The sequence below is a fragment of the Falco peregrinus genome, chromosome 1, assembly GCF_023634155.1.
Source record: "Falco peregrinus isolate bFalPer1 chromosome 1, bFalPer1.pri, whole genome shotgun sequence".
Classification (NCBI taxonomy): domain Eukaryota; kingdom Metazoa; phylum Chordata; class Aves; order Falconiformes; family Falconidae; genus Falco; species Falco peregrinus.
Window position 1 is genome coordinate 59,657,293 of NC_073721.1, and position 24,350 is coordinate 59,681,642.

Genomic DNA, 24,350 nt, shown 5'->3' on the forward strand with positions numbered 1-24,350 from the left:
ATGGGGCTGCTTCATACCCTGCGCCATGGATGCGACGTGATGTACCATACCCTGTGTGTGATGTCTGGCTGCTCCTATGGAAGGACACCCCATTTCAACCCAGAATGTGTTTCTGCCTAATTGGGGGGGAGGGTGTCCTGCTCCATGTTTCATGACCATAGGCACCACCTTGCTCCTTTTCAGTGCAGGCTGCCACTTGAGGGTCCCTGAAATTATTTTTCTTTTTTAACGGAAACTGACGATTATTTTATTTTTCTTTTATGTTCACGTAGTGACTTGTAACGGCCAAACTTGCTGAATAAAGCCGGGGGTCGCTCTCTGGATCTGTTGAGGGGTGGGAGCGACGCTGGCAGCGGGGATCGCTGTTTGGGGGGGGGCGGCAGCCACACGCCCCCGCGGCCGCTGGGTGGCGGCAGAGCGCCTTCAGGCACGCGCTCCGCCCGCTTCCGCCCCGCCCCGCCCCGCTGATTGGCTGCTGTCGCACCTAATCAGTGCGGCGGGGTGGGGCGGAAGCGGGCGGAGCGCAGGGGCCGCGGCGGCAGTTGGCGGCGGCGATGGCGGCGGCCGCTCTGGGCCTGGCCGCGGGCCCGGCCCCGGCCCTTTGCTGCTCGGTGCATTGGTTCCGCCGTGGGCTGCGTCTCCACGATAACCCGGCGTTGCAGGAAGCGTTGCGAGACGCCGCGTCCCTCCGTTGCATCTATATTCTGGACCCTTGGTTCGCCGCCTCCTCCGCCGTGGGCATCAACCGCTGGCGGTGAGGAGGCGCCGGGCCCTTGGGCCGCGGGTGGGCCCGAGGGGGGGCGGTGGTGTGGGCTCCCGCGGCAGTCGGTGCGCTTTCGGGGGCGGTGGGTGAGCTGTGCCGCTCAGCACACGATGCCTTGGCCAGCCGGGCCCCGCTGTTGCTCCCCCCGGCCCCCCTATTCCTCCCCCCGGTCCCCTCCGTGCAGGGGAGAGGCCGCCTTGCCCGGCTGGCCTAGGCACGGTTTATCACGGCTCTGTTGCCTGACCGTGTAGAATGGAGCCGTCCAACTTTATGTAATGGCATTAGACTTTTTCCTTACGAGCTGGGCGAATGTATGAGAGCAGCAGACCGATGGACGTTTACCTTTAGGAAATGTTTTCCTCTGAATTTAGAGATAAGCGCAAAGAATGCTTAGAGCTGCGAGACTGCACCATGCCTTCCCTCTGCCCTCTGAGTGCGCGAAGGCATGTGCACACACCTGCCTTCCACCTGTCCCTCAGATTTTTACAGAAATATGCTTTGGCTGTTGCTAGGGTGGTAGAGATGAAGCTTTGGGGTTTTCCCCTCTCTACAAATAGGAAAATGTGTGGAGAGCCAGACCTCCTGTAACATTACATAATGCTATCGTGCTGGGTCTTGGCTGTCTCAACATTTGGCAACCCAATCCAGGTAGGGATTCTCCTCTGCAGGGCTCCTCTCTGTACAAGCAGAGCAGATCTCCCCCTGCCCTGTCGGATGGGCAGCCACCTGGCTAAAAATCCTTTTAAGTACTCTTTGAAATGTCACGTGGCTGTGCGTAAGGGAGACTGTAGTTGTGACTGATGGCTTCTGCTGTGCACCTACCTCAGCTTCATCTTAAGGAATGAAACAGCGTGGGGGGTTTCGAAGCGTTTCTAGAACCTGCATCAGAGGATGGCTTAAAAACTGTAAATGCGCAGAAATGACCACAACGTAGCTGTTCCAAGTATAGAAGATTGTGGATTCTGTAACAGCTTAAGATCTAGGAGCCTGAAGTGATCTTTCCATAGACTCTTTACAGGCAGCAGCAGACTGAAATGCCGTTCACGTGCTGTTGTTGATGCTAACTGTCCTTATTTCGAAGAACCAAAGCAGTGCCCCCAGAAGATTAATTCCTGATCCATTTAATCCTTGTTGCTTTCAACCAGCATTGTGAGGAGAGGAGGAAACAGGTAGCGGTCTTGTTTGTGTTGTACTCATGGAATATATGAGCAGGTGAAGTTTTTTTAAAAAAAAAAAATGTTTTCTGGAGGTATGTGGCTACTGCAGATGTCGGAGATTAGCACCACTGCCTGTTAGACAAAAATGTGGTAGCGAGTTACTTATTTAGCAGAGTTCCCATTGGGAGCCTTGGCTTTGTTTTGCTATTTTTTTAATGTGATTACTTGTATTCAGAGTTCTATGCTCCAAAAGCAAATGCTTGTGTTTCAGAAACGTATCATGTTGAAAATCCCTTGTTATTTAAGTGCACAGCATGTGTAAGCCATATAGGGTTAAACCTTGTTTAATTTTTAGAACATTTTAGAACATTAATTTTTAGAAAGTTGATAATTCATGTTTAATAGATGGAAAGTGGGCCGGGGGTAGGGGAATGGTTTAAGTTACCCAGACCTGGTTCTGGATCTTCTGTACTGTGATACTGGGCCCTTCTTTCCATGAACCCCGAGTCCCTTTCTCCCTCAGGACTTGCAGAGGGAGCTTGTTCTAGCTCAAAGTTTGCAGTTCCCATTATAGGCAGTGCAGCTGAGGAGAGAGGAATTACCCACTTTGCAGGGCAGTTGTAGCTTATGTTTCCTTAGCTGTGTGTGTTCTTAAGGGAGCTGATGCAGATACTCATGTCTTGCAGGTCACGCTGCAGAGCGGGCATGCAGGAATGACGGAGAGGTGGAGGCTGGCAGGCTCGTTTACAAAGGGTTGCGAGTTTGCCAGCAGTGCCACGTGCTGTCGCAGGGACTGTGGTTTTAAAGCTGGTGTCTTTTTTTCAGAGTTAGACAAAACAAAGTGAAGTTACGACATAGATGGGGTGATGTGTGGCTGTGAAAGCAAAGATTATATACAATTGGTGGTTTATAGTGTAGTGGGGGGTTAGTAAGACACACCATTAAATGCAAAAAGCACTTAAATACTTTTTTACAGTTTTGGGGTAGGAGGGAATAGATTAATGTATGGCATGCTGTCATCTCTGCAGCTTCATGTGGAAGATAAATTGCAGTTCTGTTTGCAGCTGTTCTAAGGACACGTAATTCTTGCCTTGGGAGATCTTGGTGCCCAGTCCTGTGCTACTGATGGGCTAAGAATGTACTTTCCTCTGCTGCTTGTGTATTCGTAGCCAGAACTGTGAAACTTGCACGGCTCTTGTAGTAATTCATTACTTTCCTTGGAGCAGTGTATAAACATCTTTCTACTTTGTATGCAAAATCCCTCCTGCCCCAGAACCCATGAACGAATATACTAGGGAATTACATGGTTTATGCTTTTCTCCGTATCATAATGTGGAGAGAGCAGCTGGCAGGGGGGTGTTGCCAGCTCTGAGAGAGAACATGGGAAGGGTGTTGCAGGAAAAAGAAAATCCTGGAAACCTCTTGCAGCTGGACAAGCAGAATGTGCATATGAATGGCTGGGAGCTGGCTAGTGCTGCAGTCTCATAGCAGTTGGCAGACAGACCAGGGATGAATGTGAATTCTTGTTTTCTGTTTCTTGTCCTAACTTTTAGTTTGATTTGGTGTTGCAGGTTTGCTGGAGTCCCATGCAAATTCTCCTCATTTGTCTTTTAGCTGTAACTGGACTGACTGACACTAACTGCGGTTGTTTCTTCTCTGCAGATTTCTGCTCCAATCTCTGGAAGATCTGGACAACAGTTTAAGGAAACTCAGCTCTCGCTTGTTTGTTGTGCGAGGGCAACCAACAGATGTCTTCCCAAGGCTCTTTAAAGTAAGAGAACAATTTTCTGGAACATAGTGAAGAAAAATTGATGTCCTGGTCCTGTCCTTGTTGTCACTGACGAATGATTGTTGGCAATCCCCTCAGCTTCTCTAACTATACCTAATTCTTCACTATAACAAACTCTTCTCTGTAACTGCAACGAACTACTATCCCTAAGGGCCAGCTTCGGAGCCAGATACACTCTTGAACTCAGACTAGGAAAGAAATATAGTAGTAGGGTGTAATGTAGTACCAGGGTGCTTGAGCTTCTCTTTTTGAATGGTGGTCCTAGTTTCTGTAGTCTGGTCTCACAGAGTTGCACTGTAACACATTGACTCCTCTGTGTTAAGAGCTTTTTTCCTGCTGGCAGTTTTTTTTTTCTGGCAGTTTTTACTCAGGAAGACTGCTATGTCCATACACCTTTACAGATGACTGAAAAAGCATATTGATCTGTATGTGAATTGCAAATAGGGCTTTGTGTTAAAATCTCAAAATTCAGAAGCTTTTATGTTAGCTGACCTTCCTTTCCTCCTCCTATTCAAGACTGCAGTTCAGTCAGCTCAGCAGCAGAATAAAGCTTGGGTCCGAGCTTCCTGCTGATGTACCATTTAGGATGCTGGAATACGCAGTGGCTGATGATGAATTAGTGGGATACATTTCTGAAGCAATATGTCAGTGCTGCAGATCAAGAAACAGGGCTGGCAGGAGTGTCTCCTTGAATATCAGGGTTCATCAAGCAGTATCATTTTTCTCTGTCCTGCTCTGAGATTGTATTTCCCATTGTCTTTGAAGCTTTTTGATGGTGTCTTTGTTAGAGTGACAAAGTTAAATGAAAAAAAACATGGTTCACAATAGTCTTAGGAGTTGGGTTTATCATGTGGACTGTACCTTACGTATGGTTGACAGAAGTAGTGTCCCCAAAGCCTGCTAAAGACCAGCTGCTGAGAAGGAAAGGTAAACTTGAATCTATACCCTCCTGCTGTAAGTGGTTCTGATACATATTTTCTCAAGGAGGGCAGTACTGTGGAGGGGAATCAGACTATGCAGGTCAGAAAGGGCACTGATACTTATTTTGGCTTCCGCATCTTAACGTGACACAAACGATGTGCCGTTTTTAGCCTTTTCAGAATCTTGGGTTATTTTTATCTTTTGATCTGTAAATAAGTTCTCACTAGTAGTAGTTCATGCCCTGCTTAGTTTAGTTCAGGGATTCACAGGATAATTGAAACTTTGAGAAAAATGCTTGCTTTCATCAAAGAAGAAAACATAGTTGGCAGTGTGAGGTTTGGGAGAGGTGGTTGTCAAATCGGACAGACCTGCCTTTTGATGCAGTCTGTTTTGCCTGTGCAGGTGAGTTGATGAGTACCTTAGATGTGCTGCAGCAGAGCTGAAAAGAACGTCTGTGGGGAGGGGGTGTGTGTTATGCTGTTATATGGTAAATGTATGGCTTTGCTGGGGATTCAGGCCTCTCCAGAGCTGCTGCACTGAACAGTGAATTAGCAGTGGCTCATGCCTTGCTGTCAGCTGTTGTAGAGAGGAGAGTTATGTCACGTGGTAATGCATCACTTAGAACTAACATAATTCCTGCTCTTGCTGCCAGTAGCTGAGCTATGGTGTTGGTAACAGTCACTGCGAAGGCACTATTATGCACGGGTACCCTGAGGAGAAGTGTACCTGTCAGCTCTCTGTTAACCTTTGCAGGGGTGTTTTTTGTCTCATTTCCTCTGAACAAACATCTGTAATTTTACCTCTTCTATCAAAGAAAAGTGTGTCATTTGTTCACTGAAGTTTGCTCACAGTCCCTTTGGTGTGTTGTTTTTTTTTTTCCCCAGCAGTTTTTCTTTGCTATAGGCTAGATACTAAGAGACAAGTCAGTCATGACTTGTCTTTTGTGTATCTGCAGCAATTCATTGTCATACAGCTTACTGTTTTCTGTTTGGTTGTGCTCTGCTTATTGTGTGCTACCGTAGCACACAGTGTGGTGGGCTTCTCAGAACTTTAGGAAATACCTGAATTTGAAGTTCTGTATTCTTACCTAAAATCTCTCTTAGCCTTAAATGGGTTTTTATTCCATTTGTTAGTTTTATATATCTGTTCAAGACCAAAGTAATCTTTTCCAAGCCTTCCAGCTGATGCTGTCTGTCTTATAAAAGAAAGAAAAGTTCAAAACGAAGCTGTTAAATCACACGGGAGCAGGACAGGGGATGGATCATGTCTCTCTGACCCCTGCTCTGAGTTACAGACGCTGTCATGTTCTTATTTTGAAAAAGGAGTGGAGGACATCTCTGAAATGCATGTTCAATGGTACATAACTGTTTTAGTTCTCTGTCCTTCCTAATACTAATTTTAGGATTGAATCTGAAAGTTTAGAAAAGAAGGGGACTTGTACAGTTGTTTTCTGCTTCTAAATTCCCTTCCCCATCTTCAGCATTATTTTTTAGTGGCATTTAGTGAATTAATTGCATCCGTTCTTCGTGCTTTTTTCTGGTTCCAAAAGACTGTACTTTATATACAGAGATGGCTTGGACTGCCTCACTTGGAGAATGCGGTTTGTATCTTAGCTGTGTGAGGGTTTTTTTAAGTGTCTTTCTAGATTTCTGGCTGTGTTTGACTAAAGTGTTTGCTAAACAAATCTGTGGGCTGCTGCTCTGCTTGGTGGATGTCTCGGGAGAGTCGCTGTGGAAACCATTAAACCTCTTCTCATAGGATTCATTTTCTGAGGAAAACTAGGCCATAGTCTTTGAGAGCAAACTGTGCTCTGGAAAAGCCTGGAAGAGGCTGAATACTATTTCATAAAGCCTATTCCATGTAATTTGTGAGGGATCTCTTAAAGGTGTGAAGATATAGAATAGGTACATGGCTTGACTAGGGTAAAATAACACCCCAAAGTTAGGACTTTAATTTAAATCTGAATTGCAGTATCATACTCTACTGTGCTGACCAGAAAGGTTCACTCAGTTGCCATCCTTTGTCCTGCATTTCCCATTACCTGTTTTTTTGCTGGTCCTCTATGATGTGATGACTTTAAAGAGACATTGGAAAAAATTTAGAGTGTTTTGGTCTTACTTAATGGTAGTCTCCACATAAAAATACAGGGTTTTGAGTGGAACTTCTATTGAAAGATTTCTCTGAAATGGTTTCTCTGCACGTTTTGGAACAGGGTGGTAGGGTTACTCATGGGCAGCATGTGCAACAAAACAAGTTGTTGTTAGGCTTGGGGACTGAGCTGAAACCTAAGAACATTAATAGAGAAGAACTCAAACCTCCTGTCATGTGTTTTAAACCTGAAATTTAGGAATTTGCATAGCAGATGCAGTGCTTGCTGGAGCTGATAAAATTGTTGATTCTTTGGTTATCTTGACTCCAGACTGCTCATAGGAGCCTTCTCTAAGATTCCAGGATGTAACACTGTCCAGGAATTCTGAAATCCTTGTTCGTAATCGTGCTGGTTAGAAAGAGTCTTCTGTGACAGCTGTGCATATTGTGTTTCTTGCAGGAATGGGGAGTCACTCGTCTCACCTTCGAATATGACTCGGAGCCATTTGGTAAGGAGAGAGATGCAGCTATCGTCAAACTGGCCAAGGAGGCTGGTGTGGAGGTGGTGATAGAGAACTCCCACACCCTCTATGACCTGGACAGGTACGGGGTGGGGGGGGGTGGGGGAGCAAGGGCAGAGGTGATGCCTGGGCTAGACTGGGATTGTCACGTCTGGGAAGACTTCATCTCCTCCATTACGCTGATCGCTGTATGTTGATCACTGTCATCCTGTGTGAGCCTGGAAGGTGTCAACAGGATTACTCTGCGCCCTTGCACTTTTGATTAGAGCACGTCAAAGTGCTGACAGTGACGTGAATGTACAGAAAGGTGTTGCCTCAAGCTTATTAAACTCTGTACTTGGCAGTCATTTAAGTTGCTCAGCTGTGTTCTATTGATTGTTCTCCTTCAGCATGTCCTCACTGCATGGGCTGCTTTTTTTTTTTCCCTCTTCATTGTAATAAACGTAGTTGAGCTGTTGTCTCAGATTATGAAGGCAGAGCTTTTAACTGATGGATGTACCAGGACAGCTGGAAGAAGTAGAACAAGGTAGATGGGGGCAAACTTACCTTATTCTAAAACCTGAATGCTTTGTCTTTGTTGGTTTTTTGTAGTGTTGTATTTGGTATGGGGGAGCCTTGCCTTTATGTTGAGTTTTATATATTTACATATATATATATATATATATGATCTCCTTGAACAGTGGAGACAGTCTTTCAGCTAAGACTCTAGGTATGCTTAGCCATGTTTCAATACTATTCTTACAGGTTGCTTGCTTCTTTTTTTTTTTTTGATGACTTGTGACAGAAATGTTGAATGTTGATTTCCGCCTATAAATCTTCAGCATCCATAATTTCGTATGGGAAGAAGCTCTGCAGTTAGCACGTGCTGTGTGGAAATGTTTGTCTTTGGAGCGAGAGGGATTCTTCTTGAACCAGTCTCATGAGCAGATGCTGCTTTCTAATTTTTGCATTAGAAGAGAGAGGCCATGAATGCTTATTACATTCTCACCCCTTCGATGTCAACGCCCCTCACATCTTTCCTAGTTTGCCTAAGTTTTCAGGTGGAATCAGTTCCATATCTCTTCTAAGTTTTGTCACCTTTCTTTATACTTCTGGGTGTTTCTAGAGATGGAGAGCAGTGGTGAAATCTCTAGCTAGCATTCAAAATGTAGGAGTGACATGGATTTTTATAGTGCTATAATGTTTTGTGTCTTCTCCTAATAGTAACTAGCATTCTTCTTGCTTTTTCCAAGTGCTGCTTAACTAATATCTTAGAGCTTTCCTCCAGAATGGTCATAGCTATTTGAGAGGCTGCTACTATATGAGTAAGTTGAAGATTGCATAGCTATGAATATGGAGAAACACCGAGACCAACGCTGCATTTCATCTGATATTTTTGTCAGCTGGTCATGTGGTGTATAAGGGGAATTTTCAAGTTGCCTTTCATCTGTAGCCATCCCAGATAGCTTATTGCGTCAGTGAACTTTATCATCATGCTCTTTTTTTTGTGCCTTCCCAGATACTTTATGAATAATGTTGAGCAGCACAAACCCTAGCTCAACTCTGTGTAGGATTTCTCCTCCTGTTGGAAATGTTCATTCTTGCTCTGTACTGTGGCTCAAAGAATTTTCTGTCTGCAGGGACCTTTTCCTTTATCCCAATTTGTTGTGGTTTCTTTAAAAATTTCCAGTGAGAGAGAAAGTCAAATGGCTACTGAAAATTCAGGTAAAGTGTATCAACTGAATCTCCCTTGCCACAGGCTTAAATGTCACAAATAGATTTTGAGGCACAACTTCCCTTTACAAAGGCCACATTAACCCTCCAGCATATTGCGTATACCCGTGCATTCACTGATTCTATTAGTATTTTCTACCCATCTGCCTAATGCATGTATCACTCTATTCTGTTGTCCCTCTGATGCCCTTGAAATGCTTTTTAAATCTGGAGTCATATTTCCCTTTTTTTTCCTCTTAGTATCTGAACAGGTTTAAGGCAAGTGTTACACACAGCGTGTTTGTAACATGTAGTTTGGGTATTTCTTTATGTCCATCATAACTCCTTGGTAAATGCTCGCTGGTCCTGGCAAGCTGTTGCTGTTAAGTGTAGCTTTGTTTTGTGGCACTTCTTCCTGACCTCCCAGTCTGTGACATCTGATAAATTCCCTGGAAAAGATTTGGAGTCATAACCTCCCTGTATACCTCCATAGTGAATACACCTGCAAAAATAAATGCAGGTATTTTCGCTGTGTTGTTATGGTCTCTGCTTTTTGTTGTTGTTGTTGATTTGATCACCTCTCAGCCCTACAAATATACTGAAGTGTTTGTAATGGATTTTTTTTATTACTTTATTTTTTTACTACTTAGGCTTTTTTTAAAAGGTTTCGTAAAGTTTTGTTTGGGTTGGGAGGTGCAGGGAGGCTGCTTTTGTGGTTTTTGATTTAACCTACCAAAGTCTGGAGGTTTCCCATCTTCATTTGGCCTTCATTTTTCAGAAAGATTTTGCCTTCTGTTACCTTTGCTGATGCTATTCCTTAATTGTTTTGACTCCTGTGATCCTTCTGAAATCTTTTTTGATGGTCTGTGTGCAATTGTTGAATTTTTTTTCTCCCCAACATCATCTTCAAATCATCTCTGTGTTGTCTGTCAGTGTTTTGCATCTCAGCTTGTTCTTTTTGCTTAGCACACTTCCTTGGTTTTATGCATTATGCTATTGTTGCTCCTGGAAGGATGTTAAATTGATGCATGCCAAAGTCACAGTTAGAGCAGGCAAGTGATAACTAACATTTTCAGCTATACCTTAGCACTGCATAAGATCAAATAATGAATTGCCTTTCCTTGTGGGTTCTTGATTAATTGTTCCATGGAGCAGTCATTTATGGCAACTAGAAAATTGGGTTTTGGCAGGCAGCAGCATGTGACAGCTACCCAGTTTGTGTGGAGACAGCTGAAGTCTCCAGTTACTCTGACATTTCCTGGTTCTTGGCATCTCTGAGATTTCTCAGCAGGTGGTAATACAGTTCTAATACTGTATTTCTCCTGGAAGCCCCTCTTAGAATATTTCACTCTCCAGTCATGCTACCGTGAGTTAGAAGACTTGTGTATGTGTTGTCCCTCTGCTCACCCTACTGTTTTTCTTGCGTAACTAGTAACGTGGCATCCTACTTCTCATCTTTCTTTAATCAAGATTCTGACAAGGTTGTCAGGGCTGGTTTTAAACAATTTAGACTAATCTTTCACCTCTACATAAATGATTCCAGCAGTCCTTCCCGTGTTCCCAGTACCACCTCCACCAGCTCCTTGTAAACATTTACAAAGAGCCTGTTCAGTTCACTTGTGAATGTGACCGGTTTTACCCAGGAGGAAGATTACAATATGCTCCTTGTTGGCACTGCCAGCGTAGCTCTGTGATTAGCAGAGCATCTTTTCTGTCCTCTTGTCCTCTCCCTCAAAACAAGGAGAGGGCTATAAAAAAAATCAGCATCAGTGCTGGAAAATACTCCTAAAAATCTAGGAATTCCCAGTCAAGATTAGTGATGTTCAGATTGTAGAAGTCAGACAGAAAAAATAATCGCTTGGGTATCAGCTTAGCCTGCTCGAAGCCTTTACTCAACAATCATTCTGTCTGACAGCTTCCAGCTGACAGGTGGTTTTGTCTCTTCTCTGGATCTGCCTGTTTTCTCCTTAGCATCTAAATCCTCTGTAGTCTGCTTGCTGATGGTCAGCATTGTGGTTTCTGTAATCCTGGACAGGCCTGTGTTATTCAGGGGGAGTGGTTTAGGTCAGGAAAGAATACTGTGAGCTTGTATGTTTGCAGTATGCGTCAGGAGCAGCTTTTCCTCAAATATTCTAGCCTAAGGCTGAAATGATAGTAAAATGCATTTTAATAGGAGCACATACTAACTTAAAGGAACCAAGCCCTGCAGAAGGGAGAGTACCTTGCTGGTTCTGCAGTTCATAATTACACCAAAAAAGTGCTTTATTTCCATCTAAAAAGGTGAAGTCAAACTTCTGCCTGCCAGATCTTGTTATCTGTGTCTGTCTTGCATTGGTGCTGTGCTGTCACGTGTTTTCCCCCTGTGCTGGTACTTAGTCTGTCATCAGGTCTTCATCTTTCATCTGCTCATGTGTGTGATTCTGTGGAAGTTGAATTGTTTGTCCTTTGTCCTTTGTCCAGCCTTGTGTGAAATATCTGCTGGTTATCTCTGTCTCCTCTTTGAATCTGTAGAAATACCCCTTGTCTTACTTACACGTAGCCCTACACGCGCTCTCCGGAGTGAGGATTTAGATCAGAGCAATTGCATAAGCTGGCGAGGCTAACTAAATAGTCTGCGTGAGTTGGTAGTGGGGCGGGCTGTTGAGCAGCCTGCTTGCCGAGTGCTGCTGGCAGCCAGCTTTTCCTTGCAGAAGGAAGCAGGGGGGGGCACATTCAGTACCATGCCAGAACTGGGCCCCGTCATTAGCAAGCGAGCTGAGGCGTCAGTTTTTTGAGGCAAGCAGCTTTCCCTTGCCTGGTAGCCATCCCGCTGGGCCACTGCTGTGAATCAGAAGGTGACACCTGTGAGGGTGTGTGTTTGAAGTCTGCAGACACTTCTGTCACAGGTGACTGACTGTAGGATACTGTATAATCTTAGAAGCGCCAGAACTGTGTTTGATCAGGTTTTGGTTGCCTGCTTCCTTGAGGTAAAGTGTGACTGTATGACTGACAGCCAAAAAGACCCTTGTAACTTCTGGCATCGAGCTGCTGCTGGCAGATAGTGCTGGGCAGATATATTGCTAGTCTGGTACACAGACATTTTAGTGTGTACTCACTAACGCCAGAAAGCTTAGGGTTTGTGTGACAAGTGCAGTGATACTGCTCTTCTCTGTTCCGCTTCAAGAAAACTAGAAGAATAACTGCCACATGTAGTCTGTGGATTGCACTGGGGGAGACGGATGAAACAGGAGTATTAAATCCAGGGGAGCTCCCTTTTTCTGTCATCGGGGAAAGTCCTGTGAGATTGTACTGCCTGGGTTAGAAGGACAGTATTGTATAATACCCAATATTTGATACTTCTTTTCATGGCAGTATTGCGGAAGGTTCACATTTTGTTACACGTAATGCCAGTGTCGGGTGCTGTGAAATGTGCAGCTTGTCCTAGCCCTATCTCTTAAAAGACTTGCGTCCCAGACCCAGTAACTGTCTGTTCAGGAATTTAGGAGCTGTACTAGGTAACTTCACTCGTATTCATGTGCTTGAGGATGTCAAATGCAAGACACTGGTATCCACCTGCAAGTCACAGCGATCTGCTCCAAGTGGCTGGCTGTTGTCAAAAATTTTAGCTGTGGATCTGGGATGTGGTATAATAGTGTAGATCTCAGACAGCTGCAGCCTCAGCAGATGTTTGGAAGAGGACTGAAAAAAGGGCCAGCGTTAAAGAAGTGGCTTCCCTGTGCCTATCCCCAGCACCTCAGGGCAAACATGGTGCAGCTTTGTCACGTTTTTCAAAGCTCTGAACTTCTCTGGGAACATGCGAGCCTGTCCAGAATGCAGTAACTGGAAGTGCCTCACTTCTCTTCCAGTGGCAACGCTGATTTTCTGGGGATCTCTGGTTGGTTTTGTGGGGGGACCCCAGTGACAAGCGTAGGCTGCAGAGAAGACTGTGGTGGGTAGTATAGTGTTTGTGAGACTTTGTGGTCTCTTGCCATCCCTGGGGTGGTACAGGGTCAGCCAGCGGGAAAAGTGTGTGTGTGTGTGTGAAAGCAGAGGACGTGCTTTCTGGTATGGAGGTACAGGACCGAGTGTTGCCTGTGAGGCTGCCCGCTGTGCCGTGTGTGGCGGTGCTGTGCCCGCACTGCAGCCTCCACTGGCGACGTGCGGTGTTCCGCACACCCTGCGGCCGGGTTGCCCCTGCTTGTTCGGTAGCGGCTTTTTCTCCCAGTGTTCACAACTCGCCAGCGGGAAAACGGGAGGGAGCGGCGCGCGCATCAGCGCGTCCTGCGGGGACGGACCGGCCTGCGGGGCGGGGGGAGGGGCGGCGCGGGCCCTGTCCCCGGCCGCGGGTGCCCCGGTGGCCCCGCAGCACACGTGAGAGGCGCTGGGGACCGGCGTGTCGCCCCGCCTCGCGTACACGTGCTGCCGCGGGGGGGAGGCACATGGCGCCGGCCGGCCCCGCGGTCCCGGCTGTCAGCCCGGCCCTTGCGTAAGCTGCTGGCTGTGGGGCGGGGACGGCGCTGTGCTGCGCTGCCGCTCCCGGTGCGGCGGTGGGGCTGGCCGCCTCAGCTTTATGTAATGCCGGCGAGCCCTGGGCTGGCTGCTTTGCTGTTAACTCCTTCCTCTCCCCGCAGGAGCGGGGGTTAGAACTGGCATCTCTCACCCTGGGGAAGCTTACCTTGCCGGGGGGCTTCTTAAAGCCCTCCATCCCGGGAAAAATCAGACTGCCTGGCCCTGGCAGGCTGTGGATGCTTAGTGAAGTGGAGGAATGGGGAACCGTGGCAGTCTTTTTTTCCGTAGCATGATCTGACGCAGGAGAATAACATGAGGCAGGTCCGCTCGTGAGCGCATGGCACGGGGGAGGATGGCGATCCCTAATCGTGGGGAGAGAGGAATGACGCAAACTGGGATTTGTCTCATCTGAGATAGGTGGAGGAGGCGTCACTAGCAGACTGGGACTTTGTGTCAGACGGGGAGGAAGTCAGGTCAGAATACTGTTAGGATATCACAGGGTGTCGGGGGAACGTATGCAGGTCTGGCATTTGCTATCTTGGGGAGACAGGCAATAATTGGATTGAGATTTCATACTGGGGTCTGATGAGGAGCCCTGGGAGAGATGCAATGCTAAGCTCGGTTCAGCTGAAGCTGTTTTGGTTTTTTTCCCATGGAGATGAAATAGTATCTGGGGTTCTGTTTTCTGGGGTATTTGGGGGCTGGTTGTTTTTTTTATTATTATTTTTAATACTCCTTTGAAGGATACATCAGGTGGAAGCTAGGTTTGTAAGGATTTCTGTATCCAAAGTGAAAGGCTGTCCTGGGCAGAGATAGTGGGATGCAGTTTGGCTGTCATTTCCACATGTCTTCTGTGGTAGTGAGGCTGTGTTGTTTCACCTTGCTTATTTTGTCTCCAGAATAATTGAGCTGAATGGCCACAAGCCACCCCTCACCTACAAGCGCTTCCAGGCCATCATTAGCCGTATGGAGCTCCCAAAGAAGCCAGTGAGCACTGTAATAAGCCAGCAGATGGAGGCATGTAAAGTGGACATCCAGGAGAACCATGACGATGTGTATGGGGTTCCATCCCTGGAAGAGCTGGGTATGTGTTGAGAGTGAAGGCAAGGGTTAACTGCCAGCTGAAAGCGGATTTAGTGATGGCTGGCATGTGCCCAAGACAACTCCAGTGTTCTCATCTGACCTGGGCTGCCTCTAGCCCTAGAAGTAGCCTGATGTTTTCGGAGAGTGCTAGACCTTCTGAAAACAGAATGCTGTCCCTTGCACTGCTGTTGATGCACAGCATCCCCTTTAGCATTGCTCTGAAATGCTCTGCATCTGTCCTTATGTTCTCTGCTATACTGAGCATGTAACCACATGTCTCATGTCCTTGCCAGCTGCTTTCCTCCTACTGCCATCTCTGACACATTGTGTAACTGACCTGAAGAAGTAAACTAACAGTGTTCCAGGCTTAGGTCATTTCATTCAGTTGTTGCAGAGCAGCAGCGATTTGGGAGCTTAGCAAGACAAAAGCTATTATAGAAACTTCTTTCACTCATCCCGCTATGCCTTTCGGTCCTGTATTTTCCTTGTAGAAAGGGGATGAATAGAGAGCTGAGGCATGAGGAATGCAAGGCCTACATCAGGGAGGTGAAGCTAAATGGAAGGGAAGAAAGGATTCATGCAGAATACTGTCTGCGTGTGTGTGACTGGAGGCTCCAGTCATACCTCCATATCACCTTGTACCTTAATAATGCATAGTTTCAGCAGTCACATAAAAGCAGGGGCCTTCCCAACAGGAGTATCCTAAGGGCTGCAGTTCTGGGTGGATCAACTTCCTTTGTTGTCTGGCCTAATGTGAGTCTGCCTGCAACCTTACACTGCTCTGCTTGCTGCGGGGGGAGGCTCCTCTGTCAGCCTGGAGCAGTGCAGGGAACCCGCTCCCGCTTTTGCATTGGTTCTTCAGCACTAATCCAGTGCCTTTTCCAGCACCAGCTTTCAGCAGAATAAGGAGCCTCACCAGGAGTAGCCAGGCCATCTAGTGAGCTGCTGGTGTCCATGGCAAGGTATTTTGTAAGACAGAGCTGTGGAGCATATGTTTCTTTGCCAGCTGCTCTGGCCTTTGGAGCAGAGCCCTGTGGGGTGGGTAGTGCTGAGGAACCAGAGAGTGCTGGCATGTGAGCAGTGGGAAAAGTCCCCAGAGGGCTGCCTGAAGCATTGCAGGGAGAGGCCCTTGTAGTGCACTGTCATGAGCAGGCTCTCCCCATGTTCCACATGATTTGCCTGCTGTACAAGGACTAGAGCAGCAAGTAAGCCATGTTAGGCAACTGCAGTATGTAGTCTATTGCTGTTATTAATGCTTAATCTTATCTATACCTGTTGTCTAAGTATGGCTTCAAATCTTACGAAGTTCTTTCTCTCAGGCTTTCCTACAGATGGTCTTGCCCCTGCAGTTTGGCAAGGAGGGGAGACAGAAGCTTTAGCGCGGCTGGATAAACACTTGGAAAGAAAGGTAACCCCTGTTATTTAAGTTGTGATTCCTGCAGGCTGTGCCTCCAAGTGAAAAATGTTGAGCATTGGCTCTTCCTAGCAATGGTCACAGCATTCACCTCTGGAAGGAGTGTTTAGTATCAGAGTACTCCTGTGATTTTGGGTTGTGTGTGGAGCAGGGAGCTCCTGGGCTTCCTCAGACCCAAAGAAGTAGAGCTGTATATTAATTATGCTACTGTTTGAAGCACACAAGGTTCTTTTCCCTATTTCTACCCCTCAGTTTCCTTTAGAGGAGTGCAAACTTGGAAAATCTCATGTACGTTGCTCAGGCTCCGTGCTGCAGGCCATCTCATCTTGTCTTTAGCTGAAGTATTAGTGCAAGTACGTGTTTATAAAAGGACACCTTCCCCTTGCACGTCAGCCTGTTAATATGTTCTCTCACTGACTGGCATTCCTTGAGCCCCAGGCTGAAATACTCAAATTTTTCCTATGGGGCACATGTTCTTGATTATAGTGCACAAGGCAAACAATTTCAAAGTACTGAAAGATGTCCCAGGTGCAGAGGCATCACTCGGTTTTAACCAGTTTATATCTTTTTAATGCTGGGTGGCTTGGTGGCAGTTGTAGAAGTCAAAGCATAAATTCTTGTGCTGAAGGGGAAACAAACTGTCAATGTAGTGCTCCACAAAAAGCTCTGAACTCCACACTTTTCTTGTTTAGGGTGTGAAATGAGATAAACGTACATGGACATAAACAGTTGCATTAGCTTGTGTCCCTAGGAGCTCTCAGGGTTAGTAGCTCCTGCATGCAAGGCAAATCTAGTCCATTTCTTGGCCAAAATGAGTGATTTAAATCCTGGAGCAAAGGTTTTGCATTTCCTGAATGGGGTGGGGGATCGGGATTGCCCACTTGAGACCTTTCCCAGCAGTGGTTGGAGGTGAGTGGAAGAGACTCTGTTGTCAGACCCGAGTATCCTCACCACCCACGCAGAGGCCTGGCCTTTAGCAGTGTCCTGTAAATTTGTAGGGTTTTTGGCTCATTTCTCCTGAATATGTCTAGGCCTGGGTTGCAAATTATGAAAGACCAAGGATGAACGCCAATTCGTTGCTGGCCAGCCCTACAGGACTCAGTCCCTACCTGCGTTTTGGCTGCTTGTCCTGCCGCTTGTTTTACTATCGTCTCTGGGAGCTGTATAAGAAGGTAAGACTAAAGGGTCCTCTGGAGAGCAGGCTGGGTTTGTGCATAGATAGCACGGTGCTGGTTCCCAGCCAGTGTGCCAGAACAACTGCAGAAGTTACTGCTGCCTCCCTTGTGTTTGACAGTTGGGCTAAGCTTGTTGTTACTACAGAAGAGAATCTTGGGTGAGGCAGAGTTAATTTTCTAGTAGTCGAGCAGACCTTAAATCTACTGGTGCTTGTTCTTCAGTTTGGACTTCAGTGTCACAAGCCATGCAGAGCTCTTTACTGTTAGTTTTGTGTTGTTTGAGTTGCTGGTAAGTGTGCCAGGTGAGCTAAAAGCAGTGCTCTGATTTCACCACCTGGGGTTTCTGGTAAAGGATGATCTGGAGTTAAGGTCATTTATGGCAGTTGTCAGTAACTGACTTGGGAATTGTGTGTAAATGCATGGGTGGCTTACAGCTCAGCTTAATGAAGCTAGTCCTCCCCTGCTTGTGGATACCCTTGTTCCCTCCTCCACAGGTGAAGCGGAACAGCACGCCCCCCCTCTCTCTGTACGGACAGCTTCTGTGGCGGGAGTTTTTCTACACAGCAGCCACAAACAACCCAAAGTTTGATCGCATGGAGGGGAACCCCATCTGCATCCAAATCCCCTGGGACAGGAACCCTGAAGCCTTGGCGAAGTGGGCAGAGGGCAAGACAGGCTTCCCTTGGATTGATGCGATCATGACCCAACTGAGACAGGAAGGCTGGATCCACCATCTGGCCAGGCACGCGGTGGCCTGCTTCCTGACCAGGGGTGACCTCTGGATCAGCTGGGAGTCAGGAGTCAGGGTGAGTCTGGCATTTCCAGAGACTTGCAGGAGGCCATAAGGAAAACAAAAGTCTACTTGGCACTTGCTGCAAGGATGGGCGCACAGGTATGGCTTTTGCTTTGCATGTAAAAGTTGCATAGAAGAGAGGATTTGCTAGCCAGGCTCTTGGCCTGCCAACAGCCTGACTTCTTTCTGCCTTCTGCCGTGAGGCTCTGATGGTATCAAGAGTTTCCGGTAACCATAACTAATGTTAGCGGAACCAGTAGTAAGTATGGACTGGGGGTTTGGGGACTTCTTTTTTTTTTTTTGTTTGTTTGTTGTAAAAGTTCTCTCAATCCATCTGTTTTCTTGGCAAGTTCAGTATCACTTTATAACTGGACCTTTTTCCTCATTGTATAATCCATCACTGCACCAGTCAGGGAGTGCTCCATGAGTGTGAAATCTGAGCCTAGAGTCTCTCGAGGAAAGAGGTAAAAGACGCTCCTCTTAGGTTCAAGCTGTCTGTCCCTTCAGATGGCCCATCCCAGTGTACATACTGACCTCGGTAAGAAGTGGAGGTGGGGGTATCTGGTCACAAAGCTGAGAAAGCGAAGCATAGCTGAAAGCGTGCCATAGGGTCAGATGCTAAAAGCACAGCATCTGTGCATGGATGTGAGTGAGTTACTGCTGATACTTGTCTGCCTCTCGGTGGCAGGATGCTCTCGGACCTTCAGAGGGGTTCTTGCTTTCGTGCTTGTTCTCCTGTGCAGCATCTGCCTGCTTCCCACAGTTGGTGCTTTGCACTTGTTACGCCTCCCAGGTTAGAATCAATACCCAAGGCTTGCTGCAACACTAGGTAGTGATTTAGTCTGTAGCTGCATGAGAGAGAAGCCAGCGCTCTTGTCAGTGTGAGCAGACATACCTCCCTATGTGAAAGCGTCAGGAAGTGAGATGTATTGACCAGCCAGTTGGCTTCAGCCAGCAGATTGCCTCTTTGCTGCTGTTTGGGTTCCTAGGAGCTGTTCTTGCAGCTCAGTGCCTGCCATTTGACATAGCATCTTGAGTCCTCCTGCCACGAAGCCCTGCCTGGGGAAGCTGTCATTGCCTTTTCTTCAAATTGCTGCAGGTATTTGATGAACTGTTGCTGGATGCAGATTTCAGCGTAAATGCGGGCAGCTGGATGTGGCTTTCATGCAGCGCATTCTTCCAGCAGTTCTTCCACTGTTACTGCCCTGTGGGTTTCGGACGTCGCACAGACCCCAGTGGTGACTATGTTAAGTAAGTGATACCACTGGGGCTTCTTTATAGCTCGATCTATGAGCCTAAGTTGTTCAGTGGCTGACAGGTGCATGGTGCTTTCTGTGCATTGTGAATGCTGCGTTGCTGCACTTCAAGTGGTGTTTGTGAATCTTTTTACTTGCGTTGCAGGAGGTATCTGCCCAAGCTAAAGGGTTTCCCTTCACGATATATCTACGAACCGTGGAATGCGCCTGAGTCTGTGCAGAAGGCAGCCAAGTGCATCATTGGGGTGGACTACCCCAAACCCATGGTGAACCACGCAGAGACCAGCCGACTGAACATCGAACGCATGAAGCAGATATACCAGCAGCTGTCACGCTACAGGGGGCTCTGTAAGTACCAGCAGTTGCAAAAGATCGTGTCTTTGGTAGGAGATAAAATGCTAGGAGGAAAGGTTGTGATAGCACTTGTGTCTCTGGCCAGTTCTTGCAAGGGGAAGCAGTCCCTGCCAAAGCTGCTCACTTGGTTTTCAGGGAATGCTCCACTGAGCTCTTGGACACGTAGGAGTGGAGTCTGAGTAGTTTTGAGAGCTGGTGATGGCACAGCACTACTTGCGTGCCACCAATGGTCCCTTCTTCACTTTCGGGAAAAAAACCCGAGGTAGAGCATCCTAAGTAAAGAAATATGCTGCTGGATCGTGGTGTCTGTCTGTGCCAGCTCAGCGGGTGCAGCTCAGAAGCCATCCTGCTTTAGGATGTGGATGGGCTGGTCGGTCATCACTAAGGTGTTTCAGTGTGAAAGGCTTCTCTCCCCCCAGGTGTGTTTTGTTGCTGAACCGTGATCCTCGTGCCTTTCTCCAGGTTTACTGGCATCAGTCCCTTCGTGTGTGGAAGATCTCAGTGGTCCAGTCACAGACTCGGCTTCAGGGCAGGGCTGCAGCACCAGTACAGGTGAGTTGGAGCTATTTGTGTGCTTCTGAGGTAGTTTCATGTTGACTTAAAGGCTGTGGGCATGGGAGAGAGATCCTTTTCTTTGAAGAATAGTTAGCTAGGAAAACATAGATCATATTCACCTTCCTTTAGGCTTCCTTCAGAAGTCCCCAGTGAGCCTTCATTTCTAAAAGGGCTGAAGAATAGGAGCTCATTAAAGTGAATCTTTTATTCCCTGTATGGGACCATATGCAGCCACTTAAAGGAGAAGTACAGATCACTGTAGGGCAAGTCAGGTATAATTAAGCTGTCCTCCGCCAGAGGAGGATACCTTTGTGTTTGTTCTGGGGAACTTAATTATTCTGGTTTTAACAAAGTTTTTTGAAGAGTTTTCAAGGAGGCTCTGGCAACGTGTCTCAGGGCTCATGCACTGCGTATTCTTCTTTCTCCCAGCTCTGTGGCAGGTTGAGCTAGGGTATACTTGTGAGGGGATCTAAAGGTGGGGAGCCATTGCAATGACTCTTCTTCCTCTACAGCAATGAGGCTGTCGCAAGCAGACCAGGCTTCTCCAAAGCGCAAACACGAGGGAGCAGAAGAGCTGTGCGCTGAAGAACTGTACAAACGAGCCAAAGTGACAGGTCTCCCCGCTCCAGAGATCCCTGGCAAGAGTTTGTGATTGTGAGTAGTCCCTAGTGTGATCTGGCTTAAACTGCCTTGTTCTGGCAGCTAGCAAGGCTCAATCTTATTTGCTCCCTGCATTTTAATGAACAAAATGGACTTGCTTGTGGGGAGAGGTGGCTCCTAACGGTAATTCCATAGCCCTGTAATTTGGCAGTGGTCTGCCCTCTGGTTGTTTTGCTTTTGCTTGACAAGCTGTTAACTCAGCTGTCCGGCAGAGAGCAGTACCCTGTTGCTAGAACAATCACAGAGCACAGGTGTTCATGGGTTTGCTGTAGTGAGGCTGGTTCTTCTTCCACAGAGTGGGTTTGCGGCCAGGTTTACCCGTGCAGTGAGTGTATGGGCTAGAGGACGGGAGGACGCAGGTCCTCCCTGAAATGCTGAAATGTTCCGGATCCCAGGCGGGAAAGGAGCTGGTCGCATGTTCTGCCAGCTTTTCAGTATGAGAGGGGAGGTCAAGGCAAATTCTGTCTTTTGCTTTCTCTACAGCCAGCGACAAGCACCTTGTAAGTGAAGAGTGAGAGTGCTGAAGAGGTGACCAGAGGAGTAGGGAGTGCTGCGCAGAGGGACTGGAACTCGTCATCCCACCGGGAAGTCGGGGGTGTCATATAAATGTGTAATTCCAGTAGGTGCCACAGCGGGGCGCTGCGTTACTTGTGCTTGGGAACATTTGGCTTCCTGCTCTCTGAGCCAAATCGTCTCTCCGCAGCCGTGCCCGAAATCTGCCCGCGTTTAAGGGTGCCAGAGCCTTCTCTCAACTTGTTTGCTCCCAGGTGTGTCTGGCTTTTCTGACAACGGCTCAGCGCGTGTGAGTTGGTGCATTGATGTAGGCAGCAACACCTGCACATCTCAGAAATAGTGAACATCCTTTCTCATCACTAGTACTAGGCAGTGAGGTGCGCTGATTAATTTAAATCATAGTAGGGGTTGAGAAGGAAGCTGATACAACGTCAAAAATAGAATACTCTACAGAATAGGGTAAGAGAACAGGAAAAAACTCAGTATTTCTTTCACTAGGCTAGACTGACAGCGATGTAAATGATTTTTGGGTAAATCATGGTGGTATTTGTGTGGGATGGAAACAAAGACAAGGAAAATGGTAGCATGAGAACAAAGGGATACAAACTGTCCATTAGAAAGGCACTGCTTTCCCTGCAGGAGAACCTCACTGCTGCAAGGTGAGCCACGGTGCTGTAGCCTGGAATGGGCAGCTTCAGAGCAGTTTGACACCTATAGGGGAGGGATTCTGAGAGAAGGAGGAATACTTTAGAGAATAAGACCATGCATGCCTTGATAGGAGTAAAGCAGTCTCCCGGAAGCTTACTGGTCCAAATAATAAGGGAGCTATACCTGAGCCCTGTACTCTATAGCGTTTCCTTCCCCGAGTGAGAGCTCTCAAGCAGAGTGACTGGTGTCTGGTGTGTAGCCTGTGGAGGGCCTCATACTGATAGGGGATGTGTTACACATCAGCTCCTTGAAGTGAGTCTTCCTCGGGCTCAGTCCATTGACCATTCTGTGTGCTCTTTCCTGTATTGGCATCTGTTTTGAGTTTCTGCACAGTATACTGCAGTACCTCATACCCTGCACACTGCTCCTTGCCATTTGCACTCACGCTGGTGCTTTGTAGCCTAGCAGGGAGATGGCATCGCTTTCCTGGCTCATAACCAACCATACACTCCTGGGCCTCGTCCTGTTCCATGTCGCTTCAGTGCGGTGCTGGCAGAGCACCCCTGCTTGCCTTCCCACCTGAGAGAGCAGGGGAGGGCAGTACTGCAGAAGAGCCTCTTTTAGCCATTTTCAAGAAGGATTAGCTCAAGTAGCTGGTCTGGTGCAACAAGCTGCTGTTGGCGCTGTTTTCATTTGCTATCCAAAACCTTTCATCCCCACCTGGCACAAGTGGTGTGGGGCCATATGTGAGCTTATGCAACTAACAGCTTGGGGGACACAGAGGTTGTCTCCCACTCTGATAATCCACAGGGATAATTGGATTCAGTTTTGGAGTCCATGTTTAAACCCAAAGCAGTGGGGCTGCAAATTGACTCATGAATCTGGGAAGCCTGAAGTAGTTGAATGGGGTCTGTGAGTTAAATTATTGAATAGCTGAATAAGCTTTCCTTCCCACTCATCTCTCTGGGGAATTGACCTTAGATTCCTTTTCCTAAGGGAATCCATTGGGTGGACTGACCAAGTAAGTAAGTAAATAAACTTTTCCTGCCCTTACTTTCTTCTAAACTACTATTCCTAGAGTCTGCCTGGTGAATAACCCAGTAATCGACAGGTTTTGTCTCCTTCAGTCTGACCCAGACCTTACTCTCATTGTCTTGAGGGTAGAAAAGTAAAAAGAAAAAGAGACCCTTTCCCCCTCCCCTGTGTCCTGCTACAGAGAGAAGAAGGGCAAGACATGCACTTTGTACACTTTGGTTACAGAAATAGTGACTTCTGCCAGTTGGAGGGTTTGATGCTTAGGCAATGGTCTGTACATATGACATTTTTCTTTTTTTTTTATATAAATGTCTTTAACCCTGTCTTTGCTGTCATCCAAATTATTTTGTTTGGTAAGTGGCATTTTGGTGGCTGTATCCATGGGGGTGAGGAGCCAAAGGGAGGGGAGGCCAAAACTCCCAAGTGATCTCTTGGAAGGCTTTGTGGGTGAGGAGGAAATCCCGTCTGCAAGGTTTGTGTCAGCGCCTGAGACGTGGATGGTGGCACATGGAAGAGCTGCAGTTTGGGTAGTAGAACTGGGAAGGACACACAGAAACACAAGGCCAGCCAAAGACAAGGGGAAAACTTCCTGCAAGAAACTTAAGTAGGCTGGGATTCATCTGCTCTGGTATCTTTTCCAAACTGAAATTATAAAGGTGGGGAAAACCCTGTGACAAACAAGTAGAGGATGATTGTTCGCTGTTTTCTGTAGCATTTAAGATTGGACATGCTTGATTAAACTACGAGATGGCAGATTGAACGAGGCTCGCCTTAGTTTTGGTGGCAAGCTCTTCCTTAGCTGTGGGCGCTAACAGCTTGCATTCAAAAAGGCTTGACCAGTTCATGGGGAAAGAAAAAGCCATCAGTAACCATGAGTGAAGATGCCGTCTTTGTTTCAGCAAGGAGCAGAAGATGCTGGAGGCTGAGATAAAGGAAGTACCAGGAAATGGATGCCAGCTTGGGGCTTTCCATTTTGTGGGGTAACGACTGTTTTCTGTGCCTGAGGGGTAGGTGGCAATATTTGACCTGATAACAGGCACCCCCAAAGCAAGCATAGCGTGAGCTCTGTCTGGGGAGAGGGAGCAGTTGGCTTTTGATGCCGTGAGAGCAGAGGCTCTGGAGATGTTCCTCAGGGTGGTGTGGGGGCTCCTTTCAACTGCGAGGGTGAGCACTGGGGCAGAGCAATGCTACGCAACTATGGACAGTGTGAACATTGTCCAACATGGGTCTCCTGTCGGGGACAGAGCTTTTTCTTTTACAGATCTTCAGCTGAGTTGTGAGCTGACACCAAATACACCATTTTCTGGGTTCCCCAGTTTGAGAGAGGGGGAGCTGCTGGGGAGGGGCCGGCGGGGGCTGCGAAGGGGGTGAGGGGCTGGAGCATCTCCCCGGGGAGGAAGGGCTGAGCGGGCGGGGGCTGTTCAGCCTGGAGAGGAGCAGCCGAG

The 24,350-nt window shown here is 47.3% G+C and overlaps 1 protein-coding gene across 1 annotated transcript; it reads left to right on the plus strand.

The window, feature by feature from the left end:
• Positions 1-511: 511 nt before the first annotated feature.
• CRY2 (cryptochrome circadian regulator 2) lies at positions 512-23,227 on the plus strand. The gene is made up of 12 exons (XM_055804525.1): positions 512-754; positions 3,583-3,691; positions 7,179-7,321; positions 14,319-14,503; positions 15,822-15,910; positions 16,948-17,088; positions 17,586-17,897; positions 18,984-19,135; positions 19,286-19,488; positions 19,957-20,046; positions 20,562-20,703; positions 21,193-23,227. Exons 1-11 carry the CDS (start codon positions 555-557, stop codon positions 20,699-20,701), a joined length of 1,764 nt encoding a protein of 587 aa, XP_055660500.1. The 5' UTR covers positions 512-554; the 3' UTR covers positions 20,702-20,703; positions 21,193-23,227.
• Positions 23,228-24,350: the final 1,123 nt, after the last annotated feature.